Here is a 17,421-nt window from a genome sequence, read left to right on the forward strand (position 1 = left end):
GCCAGCTATGTTTAGGCTGTTAAGTGGCAGCAGATGGAGAGCTATCATCTTGTTTTTCCAATCTCATCTCCGTGGACTAATGCACTCTAGCCCCTGTCTCCACTGAGCTTTCCTTGATCTTACACTTCCCCTGGAACTCTCCAGCAAAGTGGTAGAGTGGCTGGGACACAGACTGTGAACTAACTGCATTGGATAGACTTTTATTTAAATCCCAAATTTGCAGTGTTTAAAACCTTCAGTGAGTCACCTAACCCCTGATTCTTTTTCCTCACATAAAATGGTGGTATTGATAGTCCACCTCACAGGATAGTTTTTGAGGATAAAATGAGGCATTTAGCTCCCTGCCTGACCCGTAAATATTTGGTAAATGCTAACAAGTCTTATTACTAGTCAGAGTACCTGGCGACATTTAGGTTTTATATTTTGGGGGCACATAAACATGGGCTAGGAGAATTCTCAGGGACCCCACAATGTATCCTCCATGACCCCTGTAAAAAGCCCTGATACCAAAGAGAAATGTTAAGAGCTCTCCTAGTAGCCAGCATGACAGATCACTGGCATATCTGGAGTGGGTTTTGCCAAAATACTAACGCTACATTCCCACCTGTCCTAAGAAAACAAAGGCACCCCTCAATCCAGTGGCAACCAAGAAATGGCAAGGAAACAATTCATGGGGCCCAGGAATGACTCTCCTAGCCACATCCTCTTCAAGACCAAGAGGAAACTTGGCCTCTATGAGGCTGGTCTCCCTCCAGCCCATCTGTCCCTGCTTCTCCCTGCAGAGCCTGCATTGCATCTGACCTGGCCACAGCTCCGGAGACCTGGTGGACTGCCTGTGAGTCCTCTGTGGTTCTCTGTTCCCCTCCCAGGGCTGACTGGTACCTGGCACTGTGTTGTCCAGTATGAAAGCGAGGCACCCACCCACGAACATCTCTGTGGTCAGCAGCACAGTCAAAATCTGGTCCACCTCAGGAACACCTGTGGAACAGGCCAAAGGCCAGTGAACGTGATGGCCTCATCCAGAGAACAGAGCTCAGAGACGCTCCCCACTTGCGCAGCCTGCTGACTTTGTCGAGCAGGTGTGGAGATAGGACAGTACAAAATCCGGACATTCAGGATTATACCCTCTGCCTTTCCCATCCTTGGATTCAAATCTCAGTTTGCTGGTTGCTGCTTGTCCTGCAACAAATCATTTAACCCCTCTCATCTCTAACATGAAGATAGTATGTATCTCATGGAGCTGTTGTGTAAAAGTAAAAGCACATGTAAAGTTAAGACACAGAAAATGTCTTAGTAAAGGACAGTTATTAATTAGCCACTTGGCTGCTGACTAACATCCAGAGTTGGGGAGGATTTGTGGCTCTGGCTATGTGGAGCCTTTGAGGGAAGAGGCTATGCTCAGAGTCAAGCCCATCATACCTCCCCCACCCTGCGATGGGTAGACTCTTGGGAATACCTGTGCTAATGACGTCCGGGTTGGTGTCCAGGTAATTGGGCAGCGTGAGACCGAAGAACATGGAAAATCCAAGCACGAAGAGGTTGCGAGAGGAGTTCATGTCCACGAACTGCAGGTTAGACAGCCCCACAGCTGTAATCATGCCTGAGGGCACAAGAGAACCGCTAGAGGTTCCTAGCCCGCTGAGTGGGCTCCACTCATTGAGACCACGCTGCGTCCTCAAAAGCATGCGCAACACTCACCAAAAAGGGTGCAGAACATCCCCCCTAGAATGGGGTCAGGGAGTGAGGCGAAGAGAGCCGTGAACTTGCCAATGGTGCCTAGAACTAGCATGATGCCCGCACCATACTGCACCACGCGCCGGCTGCCCACCTGCCAGTGAGCCAGGGGGTGGGGCTAGACCCAGAGGACGAGGCTGGGGGGAGGGTTAGTTGCGGGAGGGGAGGGGTGTGGTGGGTGGGCAGGGCCTGTTACAAGAGCAGGGCACGAATGGGTCAGGGCAGGGTGTAGGGCGGGACCTAGGCCAAAGTAGGACGGGTTTAGGGTAGGGCCTGCGGTACGTTGAATGGAGGCGGGGCTTTGGGGAGCTCTGGCTAATCCGGGCACCTTGGTAATCCCCAGGACGCCAATGTTGGGACTGGATGAGGTGGACCCGTTGCCCGTGCCCAACAGCCCCGCGATAATGCAGCAGATGCCTTCGGTGAAGATACCCCTGTAAGGAAAGGGCAAGTGGGGGCCTTGATCCGTGCTCTATCCTGGCTTGCGTCCTCCCATTGCCCTGGCCAGATCTCTCGCGTCTCTAGGACTGTGCAAGCTACAACTAACTATCCATAGTGGTCCCCCACTCCAGGCCAGAGGGGGTCTGGAAGCCAGGATCCCAGATCTGAAGCTAGTCCCACTGTCCTGGCACTTAATCCTTGGGTGGTTCTGGGCATCTATCTCCTCATCTGTAAGATGCGGACAATAGGAGTACTGTCTCACAGAGCCATTAATGGATTGCATGAGAGAACGCACACCAAGGGCTAGACACACAGAAGGTTGTCAGTGACTGTAGTTTCTCTAAGACTTTGTTATTCCTCAGCTATTCGCAACAGTAAGTGATGGGAGCATCCTCACTTCATAAGTAAGGAGGACCAATCCTGGTGAGTTAGTGACTTGCCCAGCTCCTTGTCCCCCTCCTCTGGGGTTCAACTCTGTCCCAATGTTTGCTTCCGAGTGACCCTTGAGGGGATCAGACATTAGGGAGGGCAGGTGGGCATACCTGTTGATAGCGTGTACTGGAGGGGGTGGTGCACCAGCCAGGCGGGCACAAGCATAGTAATCCCCAATGGACTCAATGATGCCTGCTAATGTGGCACTAAACATTCCCAGGACGGCTGCTGCAGTCACAGTGGGAAGCCCCCACTGACCTGAAGCAACAGGGAGACAGGTGGAGCGATGCAGTGAGTGTTCCTAGCTTGGTCAGGGAGTAGAACAGGCAGTACTTGGGTAGAGCAGCGGGAGGGGTAAAAGGATCTCAGGCTGGGATGGGGGCTGTACAGTTGCAGGAGCTTATTTGGGATCACTTAGTCATAAAGCTGGAGTGAGGCTATGTCAGAATACACTGGCACTCTGCCTGGAACACTTTAAATGTGCAGTTGATACTTATTATGTCATCAGATGGACTGGGGTCACCAGGAGCCACATTGATGGTCTCAGTTAGAGGCAGAGGGGCCCAGATGGGTTGCTCACAGGGATAAGGGATGCGGATCCAGGGAGCAATAGCCATGATGTCCCCTCGGGCATCTGTTCGTGCCTGGAAGCCATAGGCTGTGGGGTCTGAGGGCAGCACATCCGTCAGGGTCAGCACATAGCAGAGCAGCCACACGGTCATGATGGCTAGCACGATCTGAAGCGAGGGTGGGTGAGGGGTGCACCGAGGGCCCAGGGAGCCCCGTCCAGGCTGACCAGCTAACCCGAGCCCCAGGCCCATGGTGCCCCAGCCCTAGCTCAGACCCTGGCCTCCATTCCTGGCTGGGGCCGCATCTTTGCCTCTAGCTCCCCTACTGCCCTGGCCCTTTCCCCCAACCTTGGCCCTGGACATAGGTCCAGCCCCTGCCTTGGTCCCAGCCCGAGCTGCCTGTCAGCTCCTCACGGGAAACATCTTGAAGATCTGGACGCGGAAGAGAGTGAGGCCCTTTCCCCAGCGGTAGACAGGCAGCAGGAAGGTGAGGTTTCGCAAGTACTGGGAGAAGAGGATGATCAGGAGAATGGAGCTGGGGGCAGAAGCACAAAGAGAAGATGGCTGGTGGGCTGTGCTGGGGCAAGAGCCAAGGCTAAGGGGGCAGGACACGAGGGAAGTGAGGGACTGGGGCTGGGCAAGGACCAGGCCTGGTGCCCACTCACCAAGCTGAGATACCCCAGTGGGAGCCCGCTCGATCGCCAGCAGCTTGGAAGACAGAGAGACCAATGAGGGAGACAGTGGGGGTGACTGTAAGAGGCCCAATGTAACTGAGCAGGGCCCCAGGCAGCCCCATCAGCCCAATCACCACCTCCACCATACTGGACACCATGATTGCACCCTGGACCTGGAAAAGCAAGATCAGCTGTAAGTCACTATGTAGGGGCCATGACATCTACATTTAAAAAAAAAAATGTTCCAAGGGGCTTGCCTGGTGGTTCAGTGGTAAAGAATCTGCCTCCCAATGCAGGAGACACAGGTTCAATCCCTGGTCCAAGAAGATCCCACATGCCTCGGAGCAACTAAGCCCGTGCGCCACGACTATTGAGCCTGTGCTCCAGAGCCCGGGTACCACAACTACTGAGCCCACGTGATGCAACTACTGAAGCCTGCATGCCCTAGAGCCTGTTCTCTGCAGCAAGAGAAGCCACCCCAACTAGAAGCCCATGCACTGCAACGAAGAATAGCTCCTGCTTGCCGCAACTAGAGGAAAACCCACATAGCATCCAAGACCCAACACAGCCGGAAATAAATAATTACATAAAATTATACAGAAAAAGTTCCTGGACCACATTCTCGCATCCCCCAATTCAGCAGTGGCCTTCCCCTCCATCTAACCACACTCTCAAGTCCAGGCCTCTTCTGCCCCACACGCAAACCCACCTCTCGTATCCGTGGGTGCCAAATGTGTGAGGTATTCAGGGGCAGACTCCAGTTACCGTAGATCTCTTCTGTGGGCAGAGATAGGGACACACACATGGACAGAGAGAAAGGAAAGATGCTGCCCTGAATGGACACGGGACAGCCCCGACCTCCAGGCTCCGGGGATTCCCCTTCCCAGTGCAGACCCCAGAAATGCACCCACCTTCTGGAGGGCATTTCCATCTCTCTAGGGCCAGGATGGCTTTCGCTGGGACCAGAAATGCAAAGGCACTGGCCTGGAACAGCGGCAGCCTGGAGGCAGAGGCACAGAGCCACAGGGAACGGATGGGAGGTGGGGAGAAAGGAACGAGAGATGGGGCGGGGGACTGGCACAGAGAGAGGCACCGGGAGAATCACCGGGACGGAGACACAGAGGAACAGGGGCCGGGGCAGAACAGAGGGAACTCACTGAGGCCTCAGGCCAGACTCGGGGACATTTTGGGTGCCTAAGAAAGAAAACAAATGGAGCCCCTAACACATAACCTGCTCCCTTTCCCTTTGAGCACCAGCTCCTGCACTGTGACGGGCCATGGGCACGGGAGTGGATAGCTTGGCTCCTGTGTGCAAGCTCTGCTCACAACCTTCCTTCCCACAAACAACCATCCTTAGGCCACCCAGGCCTAGGACTATGCACAAGGGGCAGGGAGCCCCCAGGAGGACAGGCCATTGAAAGGGCCCGCAAAGGCTCTGGAAGCAGGAGAGCGAGTGGTCCCAATTGCCCAGAGTAAGGCTGAACAGAGGAGAGCCCAGCCAAGCACGTTCCTTTTCCTTGAGGAACTCCCAGGGGTCCAGGGTGGGACCCCAGCCACCTGCCTCTAAGTCTGGCCTGGAAGCCAGAGCAGCAGGTGGGCACAAATAGCAGCTCTTTGTGTCCCACGAGAGCCCTCTGAGACTGCCCCTGCTGTGTGGGTCGCTGCGTGTGTCTATGGGAACGGGGTCGGAGGTACAGGTGGCACATGGGCAGCTCACCGGATGCCCAGTGTGGTCTGGATGAGGGTGGTGATGCCCACACAGGTGAAGATGGTGCCAATGAGCTGGCTGACCATGTACTGGTCACGGCCCACACACAGCGCCTCAGCCAGCAGGAAGGGCACGGCGATGGTGCCGCTGAAGCAGGTCAGGTAGTGCTAGGGGCGGGGGAGAGTGGGGGACAGCATGAGAGGCAGGGCCCAGGGAGCCCACCCAGAAGCAGGGGGGCCTCAGAGCCCTCACCCTGCCTCAGTGGGCCTGAGCCCAGGCCAGCCCCACCAGGGAGCCCACCTGGGACTGATACTCCTATAAGGGACTCCCACAGAGCGACTACTCACCTCTCTGGGAGTCGCCATCTGCCCCAAGTTACTCCCGCAGCTCCTGTGGGGTGGGCCTCCTCCCTGTCACTGGCGCTCCCCCTGGCGGGTGATGCGCTGTCCCTTTCAGGCCCTATCAAGCCTCTTCCCCACCGACTTGGTGACAGTCACTGCTGCTGACCTTAGGTTTCTCTTCCTGTTACCCAGGATGACCTCGTTGGCCAGGGAGGGGGCTGGGATCCTGGGGTGGGTGCAGGGTGGTCGGGGTGGGGGCTGCGCAGGGGGCAGGCCTGGGGAGACGCCCACCTGGAAGCCCAGCAGCACGCACAGGTACCAGGGCGGCACATCTTCAATCTTGTACAACATGTCAAACTTGGGTTCTGTGGACAGGGACGCTGGGGGGTCCCTCGTGAAGGTCCCTGCCGAACCCAGGGACTCATGCTGGGGGCAGCATATAGAAGAACTCAGCGTTGACACCCAGAAAAAGTCCACTCTGCTTCAGAATCAATCAGGTGCCCCGAGTGGCCTGTCGGCTCCACAGATGGGGGCCCTTGCCCTCCCTCAAGCTTCACCTACCCGCTCTCCCTTGGCCTGGCTACACCTGGCTCCCACCTCACGTTGCCTTGTGCAGGAGTGAGTCCACTGTGCTGGCTCCAGGAGCCCCCAGAACCTGGGCCTTCTAGCCAAGGGAATGGGCCCGTGAGTCAGAAGCCTGGAGGTACCCCAGGAAGAGGCCAAGAGGGCTGAAGACCAAGACAGACCCTCTTGGACCCACTCTGGTCCCACCAGTGCCCCGGTCCTTGGAGTGTCCGCTAGTGGGGGGTGGTAGGCTGGCCCCCTGCTCGTTCCAGGCTGGAGTCAGCCAGTCCCAAAGCAGAAATCTCTTTCACCCCCACTGCCACCCCCACCGCCTCCCCCAGTTGCCACATTCCACCTAGGACAGTCACTCTTGATCCAGTTCATCAGAACTTTTCTCTCTGCACAGCAGAGAGAGGGAGCAGGCTTGCACAGCACCCCACCCCCACCCACCCCACCCCATTCCCACTCATCCCCCAGCACCTGTGTCTGGCCCTCAGCGTCCTCCCGGGCCCTCATCTTTGGGGCACAGGTGTGAGCCGTTCCTGAGGAGAAGGAGGGATGGCTTTACGAAGGCCAAGGAGGACTTTACTCCACATATCAGGCATTGTTTGAAGTAAATCTGTAACCAGATCTCTATCACTGATTGCGAAAGGAGGGCCCAGGCTGAGGTAACGTATTAACTCTGGCTGTAGTGGAAAAGGCCGCCCAAGCCTCGGCCACAGGTACCTCCTGAGCACTCCCTTGCTTGTACCTGAGCCTGGGCACGGGCCATGAGTTTTCCAAGAGAGGGCCAGAGGGAGGGTGAGGAGTGGACGACCTTGGAAGGGTACCAGGCCCTGGGTGAGGTGAGGAGAAAGGGAGTGACCCTGGGCACATATGATGTCACACTCTGAATCAGGCTCTTCTCTACTTATTAATAAGAAGTTAATCATTATCATCATCATAACCCATCTTGTTATTGAGGAATGACTGCGTGCCAAGCAACATCCTTGTATTGTCAAGTCTAACCCCAGGCTCTGGGCTCTATTAACCTGTTTTACAGCTGATGAAACAGATTTAGGAGATGTGATCTGACCAAGGCCACACAGGTCGCAAGGTTTTAGAAAACCATTCCAAAAATTAGGTTTGCCTGAACGCCTAAACCCACTGTATTTATTTCTACATTAAATGTCATAAAGGACTGCCCTCCCCACCACTACCGCTCAGGGTCCCTGAGGCAAAATCAGATAGGCCCAAGGAGCTGCCAGGGCTAGCCCGGTCTTGCCTGTCCTCTGTGTCAGGACAAGGATTCCTTTCCTTACCTCCTAGCCAGGACCAGCTGTGTGATCTGTGGGACCCAGTGCAAAACCTGGGACCCCTGTTCCAAAAGTGTTATAAATTTTAAAACAGCAACAGCAGAGCATTAAACCAAATTGGGGGGTGCCTTTCTAAGCGTCAGGCCCTGTGTGATGGCCCTGTGTGATGGCCCACAGCCCCTGAAGCAGTCCTGGGCCGGACCATCTTCCCCGCTTAGGGGTTGGAGAAAGCCCAGGGGTTGAGGCTCTAGGCCAGCGGGGGCTGAGCCCGAGGTCCCTTCCGTGCCTTCCCAGCCCCCTTAGGGTCCACCTACTTCTGGGTCGCTGTGCCCACGGCCAGGGCCTGCCCCGAGGGCTCCCAGGCAGCATCGCTGTCCAGCTGGGTAGCAGCTTCATGTCACAGCCCTGAATCCAAAGGCTTGTCCAGCCTCCAGCCTGTTGCTCCAGCCTCCAGCCCGTTGCTCTGCCTGCCTGTCCTCTCCTCTCCCTTCTTGGCTACTGCTCCCAGGTTCCCAAAGTTGTCTGACCAGTTCAAAGCCTGTACTCCTCAGCACTTTCCTCCCCACCCTCTTTTCCTCGGTACTCCCTAGGGGGCTGGAGAGACAGCCCCACCCTTTCCACACACTGTCCTTTGGTCATTCAAGTCTACCCAAACCACATACCACACACACACACATGGAGACAAGGCCGGCAAGTTGCACATGATCTCAGATACACAGTTGCACAAACGCACCCAGAGTCTGATGCAAAGTCTAAGTCACTTCACACAGGACCACGCAGGTCCACATCACGGCTCCCAGCTCCACACCTGCTCCTTCTGAAGCCTCAGCCAATGCCTTGGACCCTGGCTCTCCCTGGGCTTTAGGGTTCTCTCCTGAGGGCCAGGGGAGGGGCTTCAGGCAGTGGAGAACAGGTGATGGAACACAGAGCGCTGGGCTGCAGGGCAGCTCAAGGAAGCCACAGTGGTCAGGGCCTGCCCAGGACACCCCCATTCCTCCAGCACTATCCTTCCCCTCAACCCCTAAATGTAAAATCCCTCCCAGCCCTGCCACTTCACCTAGGACTCTGCCTAAGTCTTTTTTTGTTGTCTGAGCCAAGGTGTCAACAGAGTATTACAGTGTCTGTTCTGTCCGTCTCCCAGAGATACAAAGGAAACTGCAAGCTTGAGCATCACTGACCCCAAATACCCAGACTGAGGTGCAACCCAGGTGGAGCTCTTTTCTCTGCAGCTAAAGGAAGGGCCGCAGGTGAGAAGAATTTCTGGGGAGAGCAGGACGTAGAGCCAAGATCCGGAATACAGCCTGTTCTAGGAACCCCACCCTGTCCTGCCCTGGGTCATGCCAGCTGGGTCAAAAGCAGAGTTTAGAAAGTGAGCAGCCTCTGGGTGTAGACCCAGGGAGACTAGTGTTCTGAAAGGGGCACAGCGAGTGCAGCAGCTGCAGTGGGTGTGTCCGCAGGTGACGTGCTTATGGAGCTTTCCTTGGCTTTCGTTTTCTCTCGTGAGGGATCTGGGGTTCCAAACGTCTGATAACTCATTTCATGTGCCTTTGACAGCTCATTCACATTTTCAACCATGACAGATCTCACTTACCTCTGGGAAACTGTGGGGCTTGTCCCTGGCCTTCTCCAGCAGAAACACCAATGTTTATCCTCCCAGCCCCCCAAGAACCTTTTGCAGAGAGAAGGAGTGGAGGTCACTGGTTTTATTTGAGTTCAGAGGGAAAGGCCCTGGCCACGTCCCCCAGGCCCCCAAGGCTGGAGGAGGGAGGCCTCCCTGCACCCGCCCTCCAGGCCGCCTGCAGAAAGGAGGGAGGCGGATCAAGAGGGAGGCCAGCTCTCTTCAGGGGCTGAGCGGGAAGGGGGAGTTGGACTAGAGCTCTGTCCTTGTGTCTGGAGCCTTCTCTGAACAAGCCCCCCGGGGGCCTCCACACAGCAGCGCCTCCAGGGTCCCTCGACCTTGTTGGTGGGCTTCATAGATCTGGTCTTCTCCAAACTCACCCAGGTAGTGGAAGCAGGTCTTGGAGAGCCTAGGGGAGCCCAGCAGGAGCCTCAGACTCTGCCCTGCCTACAATGGGCAGATTCAAGGCTGCACGGGCTCCATCCCACTCCAACCCTCCAGTCATCACCTGGTGGGCCACAGCCCCTCCATGATCATCACCATGATGCTCGGCTGTGCCCCTGGGCTAAGTCCTGGGCCCATGAGACGTTTCACCTGGTCCACTTCTCCAACTCCATAGCTGGAGGTGGAGGGAGGAGAGGGGGACAGCATTAATGGAGCCTGTATCTACCCGAAGTGGGGCACATGGGACATCTACCAAGTTTAGTGCCCAGATTCTGGTCCTCTCTGCTGAAAAACTGAGGACCAGAAAGGGGAAGCCCCTGGCCCAAAGTCACACAACACCCTTATCCCCTGGCCACCCACTCTTCTGCTTGCTTCCAGCTCCAGAGTTCAGCCTCTGTCCCAACCAGCCCCTACCCTTGGGCCAGAGACCTTGTGGAGTGTGTATGGTGTGAGTGGGAGGATGATGACCCCCATTCATCAGCCTGCCCCTGGAGAAGTGAGGCAGGGGCCAGATTTTTCAACTCACCCCTGCCAGGTCTGAGAGCAGCTCTGGTCCAGGACGTCTGTGTATACTGACTCACTCAGCTCATGACGGCCCCCAGAGTCCAGTGGGAGAAGCTTGGCCTCAGCTTTTGTCAGATGTTGCCACATCTGGAATTAAGAGGGGTTCAGAACCAGGGCTTCAGAACTACTCAGTGCGGAAGGAGGGGCGGGGGAGAGCAGAAACCTGAGTCTCGGAGGAAGAACGAGGCATCGGAACATTTTGAGCAGGAAACACCTGTGAGGCTGACTTCGTGGCCCTCCCCCAGGTCCAGAAAGCTGGGAACGCGCCAGCTGAGGCAGGATCCACAGCCTTGGGATGAGGTGGGTGGGTGGGCAAAGCTGAGCTGGCTTGGGCACTGGGGACCCTCCTGCAGGGCACACCTGCCCACCATCACCACATGCGATGTAAAACCACAAGAACAAGGAAAGAAAACCACTCAGTCATCAGTGACACATGTAGTCATAGCACTCACACACACATACACACACACATACACAAGTACTCAGACATGCTTGACAGGTTTGTATGTGAACTCAAGACACCCACACATGCTTATGGGCTCACGGACTCGACAAACATACACACATGCACACAAACCCCCGTGCTCCCCAGGCATGCTTTGGGAAGGAGTCCGGACTTCAGGATCGGCCTGGAAAGGGAGTAGTCTGAGAGGACTAGCTAGGGACTCCCTCATGTCCCAGAGATGGTCTGTCTGCTCTTTGTTGGGCAGACAGGTAAACTGAGGGACAGAGGTTCTAGTGAGGTGAAGATGGCAATATCATGGAAGGTTGAGTCTAGCTTGATGCCTGGGGATGGGCTTGGGGATCGAAGGCCAGTGCTGGAACCTGAGGCAGATAGAAAGGTCTAGCTTGAGAAGGGGCCTGTGTAGGGGCAGGAGAACTGCTGGGGGAGGGGGGGCTCACCTGGTAGGCCACCGCCCTGCAGGCATCACATCGCAGGTGAGTTGGCATGTGAGTTGAGAACTTCTCTTCATCGTCCAGCTCAGGGGCAGTGGCAGTGAGTGAGGCCTCGTCTCCGAGGCCCCCTGGGATGGCCCAGGCCCCAAGCAGCGGCAGCAGTAGCAGCAGTGACAGCCTCATGGCCTGTGGAGCTGACTATGAGCAAGGGCTGTGGTTGGGGTGCAGGTGTGTGGGTTCCTCTCTATGAGTGTGTAGTGGGGGCTGCTTCAGAACACCTGGCCCAGACCAATGGGGAACTGACACTTCACCCCTCCCATTCTCTCCCTTCCCCAGGGCCCTGGAGACTCCACGTGTGCACCTTCTCTCGTGGGACCCTGGCTCCAGCCAATGAGGCAAGGAGAGGGGCTGGGCCTGGGCAAAGACACATGGGAGCTGATACCTCTCATGACCTGGGACAGGCCACATGGCAGGCACTGTGCTAAGCTCCCTGGGACCAGCCTGCAGAGCCAGCCCCTCTCTAGGCATGGTTGCCACATCTGTTATCAGGAGGAGATGACGAGTTACTGTTGTCTTAAATCTACCCCCAAGAACACAAAGGTTCAGAGAAAAGTGAGAAATTCTAGGCCACACAGCTAGAAGGGCTATGCTGAGACTGGAACCCAAGCCTGGTTGATCCCCAAGGCCCACTGACCACTCAGCCGCCAGAGGAAATGAGGTCACAGGCGTGACTGCCAACCTAGGGCTCCCTCCCTGAGAGGCAGGTTTCCTGAAGGAGGGACGCCACAGTGTATGAAAGACACATGTGATACTTTCCCCCAAGCCACACCCAGGCATGGACGGCATTGTAGGGGGTGTTAAGAGGCCCCAGCAAGAAATCAAGACACTTCACGCCAGTTGTTCCAGCCATTGGGGCCATTGGGTTTATTGCACATCACGATGAAGTGAGGGGCCCAGGAGTGGCCCAGGGCCCTCCTTGGCATCGGCACCTCTGGCCACAGAAAGATGTCCAGGTTATTCTGACTCATAGTTCTCTGTTTCCAATCCAAGGCGACGGGGGCAGTGACTCCAAGAGATGCAGGTCCACCAGAGGCCTGGAATTTAAGAAAGGCATTGATCTCCATCCCTAACACTGCTTCTAATGGTTAACTGTTCTTCCGCAAACTCATCACACCATGTGTCAGTCCAGCAAGGCCCAGTCACTTCACTCAGCACTCTACACCCCCCACTCTGTGCGTCCCCCTCTGCTCTCCTGGAGTCTCGAGGCAATTGGAACACACACTGTGGGGCCTGTCCCTTCCTACGCTGTGACCAGCCTGCAGAGCCAGCCCCTCTCTAGGCATGGCTGCCACATCTGTTACCAGGCGAGTGGAACCAGCTGAGAGCTCCACATAGGGGCATCCCTTCTTTCGACAGCCCTAACCCACCCTCCACTCCATCCAGAAAGGTCAAGAGTCTCCTCTGGGACAACAGCTCAACCATCCTCTCTGCTTTTAAGTCTTTCCCAACGACCCACTAATCTGCTCCTCCCCTCTCGCTGGGAACAGCCAGAATCCCCCCCACCCTTTTAACTCCAGAATGAGCCAGTTCAGTTCTGAGGGCTTAGATAAACCAAGTCAGAGGCTGGAGTTGAGGAGGGAATGAGGGGCAGTACTCCCAGCTGCAGACTACAGTCACCTCCCACCTTCTCCCCAGTCCCCACCCCCCTAAGTCCCAGGCTGACCCTCCACGGCCCCTCCCATACTACTTCCCTGATCTACCTCCACCTCCTGACCCCCAGCTCCCTTTCTCAGATGATCCTCGCCTAGGGCCTTCTCCAGCCACTTTCCCCCACAGCCTCCCAGGTCAAGACTCAGATCCTCTTCCAAAGAACAATGGACTTGATACCAGTGTCCTTCTCCCTTCATCCCATCATTGCTCACTAGCCTGCTCCACCTCAACTGGGCCCACCTTCTGGGAGAGACAGACATCTCCCTACCTCCAGGGGCAGCCCCTTCCTTGCAGCTCCCATTTCCTGCTGTCCCTGAGAAACCCCATCACCCCCTCAGGTCGGTTCCTGGGGCCATGTCCTGGGATTTTTCACACTGCCAACTAAAAATTGTCACTTGTCACCTGCCTCTACAAAGATGAAATCACTAGCCATTGCAATCGCTGACCTTCAACCCACCCTGAAAGTTCAGGGCAGAGATTAGGAATGAGGCCCTCTGTGCTCTGGGAGAAACTGGCAAAATAGGCCTTTAGATATTTATTTTCAGGAGAAGTTTTTATGAGCCCATTTCTTGCAATCTTCTCATATCTAGAAAAGCAATAAAATAGACATCTGCTCATTGTGACTAGCAGCAATCTTCTTCCAAAATGTGTGCTTGATTGCACTAACCTTCTTCACCAAAATCACATATACTGACCTACCCCCACACAGACAACCTATGTGAGAGGTTGTCTCCCAGGCTTATAGCTTTTCATTTTGCCCCAAGTAACACTTAACTCACAAATCTCATGTTGTGCATTTTTTCAGCCCACAACACACACCCACCCACACACCCCAACAAACCACACTCTGGGACTTCGGGAAAGGGTATAGGATATTGCTGGGGGGTAGGGGGGACAGACAGCCATTTACTGAGCTCCAGCTCCATTAGACCCCCAACCCCACCCCTACCCCCACCCCAACGTGTCTCAGATACTCTGAAGGTAACTTCCGGTCTGAAAAAAAAACAAAACCGGCATGAGATGGGTAAAAGGAAGAGATGCTTGAAGGAAAAGAGGGTAAAGGACTGGATGCCAAAACCTTTAAGACCATCAATAGGCCCCAACATCCTGCGGATCAGGCCCTGGGGTCTCACACCGGGAACAAGGAGCCCTTGTTGGGCTGCGAGGGACCCAAGCTGGAGGGTGGAGCACAGAGAAGAAGAGGAGGTGCGGGGCTGGGTGTCCCGCTCACTGGCAGGTAGTACATCCCGTCCAGGGGCCCCGCCTCGGAGGCCCAGGGTGGCTGTGGGCCGCTGAAGGCCGGCGGGCCGGGGGATGGTGGCAGTGAGAGGCCGGGAAGATGCCCATAGGCTGGCGGGTAGAGGCCGGGGCCCAGGGCCAGCGGAGTGTAGACGCGGCGGGGCGGCACCGAGGGCGAGGGTGGCAGCAGCACCTCCACGTACTGCCCGCTCTCAGGGTCGAAGAGCAGCCGCAGCCGAGGCTGCCGCGGCGCCTCCACAAAGTAGTAGCGGCCGCTCTCGGGGTCCACTAGGACCTTCCCCGGGTTTGCAGCCCCTGGCGGCCTACGAACCCCCTGGGAGGAACCGTCCGCGGACCGGTCCAGCGGAGGCGCCGAGGCAGCGCGGGGCTGGGCCCGGGCCGTTCTACGAGCCGACGCCTGGGGCTCCCGCGGGAGGGGCGACTGGACCGCCGCCGCGGGCTCAGGGGCCTGAGGGGGCGTCTCCAGTTTGGATTCTATTCCAGAGCTCGAGCTAGGGTGCGCCTGCGGGGAGCTGGGGCGGGGCGGTCCGGGAGGTTGGGTCTCTGCCGGCCCTATTGGCGACTGCTGGGGTGAGGTGCGAGCGCCGCCTAGAGGGCTGGTCCGACCCTTGCCGTCCGGGACCAAGCGCTGGGCCTCTGCATCCCGGTTCTTTCCGCCAGGACCGTGCACCGCGACTCCCCGGGTTCTCTCAGGCCGGCGGCCTAAGGCCAGGGCACCAGGCAGGCGGATCTCAGTGCGCGCGAAGGGTTTCGCCGTGCTGTTCTCTGCCCTCCGCCGCAGGACCCCGTTGGACTGCGTAACGTCCCGGGGGACTGTGTCTGGGGTTGGCTCTGGGGGGTCGTAGGGGTGGGACACAACCGGCAGAAAGTCCTTGAGAAAAATGGAAGTGTAGTGAGACGGGGCGGGGGGCCCCAGCGCCTGAAGTTCTTGTGTCTTGGATGGGCTGCCTTCATCCCCGCGGGGTTCTGCCGGAGGGGCGGGGAGCCCTGAGTCAGGGGTGCTTGCGGGAAAGCTCGGCGCGTACGTGGTCTTCACTATCTTGCGTACGTCGCGGGGCCGCGGAATGGCCACGCGCGGACGCCCTGAGGCCGCTTTTCCAGAGCCCACCGCTTCAGGGAGCGCATCGGCATCCAGGTTGCGACTGAGAGGCAGCTCGGGTGCAGCCACCTCTGGCGACAGCTGGTTGCCTCGGGAGGCAAGATCCGGCATCTCCCGCGTGGACGGACTTTGAACCTTTGTTAGCTTTGGAGTCCCTGGTGCAGACGGCGTGGGCGGCACCAGTTCCTCTTGGGCCACGCCATTAATAGCTACGCGTGTAGACACTACGGATGAGCTCTGCACTGTGGAGTTCCACGTCTCCTGGGGCGATGGGCTCCACGTTCCAACAGGACGATCTGGAGTCTCCCACGAGGGCAAGGTCGGCGGGGACGGGCTCCTACTTCCCTCAACTGCATCCCCAACTGCCGGCTGCGGCACCTCCCACGAGGAGGGAGCTTCGGGGGATGGGCTTCTTGCCCTGGCAACACCCCGATTCCACTGGGAAAGGGTCGGAGGGGAAGGGCTCTTTCTGCTGACAGTTTCCGTGACAGCAGCATCCTGATTGTCCCATGTAGAGGATGCCTCGGGGAGCGATGGGCTACTCACCTTCCGAATTGTTCGATTCCAGGGGGACAGGTTCTGGGGGGAGGTGCAGTGAGGACCCCGCACGGTCCCATTTGGGGCTTCCCACGGCGGGGATGGGCTCCTCCGTCTCACAGTCTTACTCGAAACTTCCCAGGGGGGCCTAGACTGGAAAGGCGGACCCTGTGCCCTCAGGACGGTTTGAGCCGGAGTATCTCGCGCGAAATGAGCCTTCGGTTCTTTTTGGTGCACCTCCTCGGGCTTCTCCCCTGACTTCAGGAAGATGCTGGAACTAACTGGACCCAGAGGCTCGGTCCCGGGCGTGGGCTTGTCGCGCCGAATTGCGCGCTCCCGGAGGCTTGGCCACGGTCTTGGGGCCCTGGCTGGGGCTGAACTATAGTTCACCCGAGGCGGCAGAGACTTGGCTTCCTCCAGGGCCACCCGAGTACTGCGGGGCGTTTCCGGGGTCGCAGGCTCCGGCGGCACCGTGGGTCCAAAGGTGGCGTTGCTTGGGGCAGGGGGCGCCGGGCTCAGTTTTCTGGCTAGCGCCGTCTGTACGAGGTCCGCGGCAGCCTGCAGGCGGCTCAGAGACTCGTCCAGGGAGCCAGTACGCAGAAGCAGTCGAGGGCGCGGCGCATTGGCCTCCCGCGGGGGACTCCGGGGCCGAGGGCGCAACTCGATCTGACGTTTGGGCACCGTCCGGGGCCTGGCAGGCGCGGTATGCTCCTCCAGTGCTACCTCCACACACTCGAACTGCGATGGGGTGGCAGGACTCGCCGCGCGGGGCCGCAACTCCAGGTAAGTGGCCCAGCGCGAGCCACCGTCGGGGCCCTGGGGCTGCGGTTCGCCAGGGATGGGAGACGCGGACCCAGGCGGAGAGAGGCTGCGGAAGGCCGGCGTCGTGAGCTGTTGCACTTCTCTATCCTCTGCGTCAGAGCAGCTGAATAGGGGCCCAGCGCCGAAGATGACTTCCATCTCCCCCGACGGCAGCATGCGCAGCTGGGGCTGGGGTGGTCGCAGGCCGGAGGCCGGGCCTCGCGGGAAACCCGAGCCGGGTAGTAGCTGCTGGCGGCTATTCTGGGCGCTGACGGACAGGCGAGGCTGCACGCCCGCCCCCAGCGCAGGGGCCACCCTGGGCCAATTCGCCCGGCCCTCTGCGTCCGGCCCAACGTCCGGGGGCTCCGGAGAACCCGGAGCAGTGTGGTAGGAACCTGACGAACCAGACGAGTCCTGGCGCCGAGCGGGGCCCGCAGGCAGCCGCCCTGGGAACCCAGGCAGGGCTGGCTGGGCGAACGCGGTCAGCATGCTGGGGCCGGACGCGGCGCACTACCTCCCTCGCATTCGCCTCCGCTAGTGCCGCGCGGACGCCCGCATTGTCCCCGCCCCGCCCGCGGGTGCCGTGGGGGGTCACCACGCCTTAAAGTGGCCGCGTCCGCTCCTAAGACAGCCGCATAGGCAGCCAGAGGGCCTTGGGCCCTACCAGCCTAGATTCCTTCTCGGGCGTGAACCTGAGAGCCTAGGGTGACATTCCAGGCTTTGGTTTGGAAGG

General features: G+C 58.0%; 3 protein-coding genes across 5 annotated transcripts in view; all 3 read right to left on the reverse strand.

The window, feature by feature from the left end:
• The window catches only part of SLC23A1 (solute carrier family 23 member 1), a 16,452-nt gene extending 8,221 nt beyond the window's left edge, over nt 1-8,231 (reverse strand). The window contains exons 1-14 of one of the 3 annotated variants that reach the window (XM_068980868.1): nt 8,073-8,231; nt 6,944-7,005; nt 6,191-6,325; nt 5,568-5,725; nt 4,762-4,850; nt 4,560-4,627; nt 3,842-4,023; nt 3,591-3,711; nt 3,188-3,344; nt 2,718-2,865; nt 2,063-2,168; nt 1,699-1,828; nt 1,457-1,600; nt 922-978 (exon numbers count right to left, since the gene is read on the reverse strand). In XM_068980868.1, coding sequence (XP_068836969.1) covers nt 922-978; nt 1,457-1,600; nt 1,699-1,828; nt 2,063-2,168; nt 2,718-2,865; nt 3,188-3,344; nt 3,591-3,711; nt 3,842-4,023; nt 4,560-4,627; nt 4,762-4,850; nt 5,568-5,725; nt 6,191-6,325; nt 6,944-7,005; nt 8,073-8,154 — 1,639 coding nt within the window. In that variant the 5' untranslated portion in view covers nt 8,155-8,231. Of the gene's footprint in view, nt 1-882; nt 979-1,456; nt 1,601-1,698; nt 1,829-2,062; nt 2,169-2,717; nt 2,866-3,187; nt 3,345-3,590; nt 3,712-3,841; nt 4,024-4,559; nt 4,628-4,761; nt 4,851-5,567; nt 5,726-5,905; nt 6,100-6,190; nt 6,326-6,943; nt 7,006-8,072 lie in introns of those variants that run through there. The other 2 variants (XM_068980867.1, XM_068980869.1) reach the window with 2 other exon arrangements.
• Nucleotides 8,232-9,628: 1,397 nt separating this feature from the next.
• Nucleotides 9,629-11,464, reverse strand: MZB1 (marginal zone B and B1 cell specific protein). Its single transcript, XM_068979272.1, has 4 exons — nt 11,288-11,464; nt 10,347-10,471; nt 9,885-9,995; nt 9,629-9,785 (listed from the first exon to the last, which is right to left on the reverse strand). The coding sequence occupies exons 1-4, from the start codon at nt 11,462-11,464 to the stop codon at nt 9,629-9,631; spliced, it is 570 nt and encodes a 189-aa protein (XP_068835373.1).
• Nucleotides 11,465-14,120: 2,656 nt separating this feature from the next.
• PROB1 (proline rich basic protein 1) lies at nt 14,121-17,177 on the reverse strand. Its single transcript, XM_068979470.1, has one exon. The coding sequence runs from the start codon at nt 17,175-17,177 to the stop codon at nt 14,121-14,123; it is 3,057 nt and encodes a 1,018-aa protein (XP_068835571.1).
• Between the last annotated feature and the right edge of the window lie 244 nt (nt 17,178-17,421).

This window comes from Capricornis sumatraensis, chromosome 9, assembly GCF_032405125.1.
Source record: "Capricornis sumatraensis isolate serow.1 chromosome 9, serow.2, whole genome shotgun sequence".
NCBI classification, from domain to species: domain Eukaryota; kingdom Metazoa; phylum Chordata; class Mammalia; order Artiodactyla; family Bovidae; genus Capricornis; species Capricornis sumatraensis.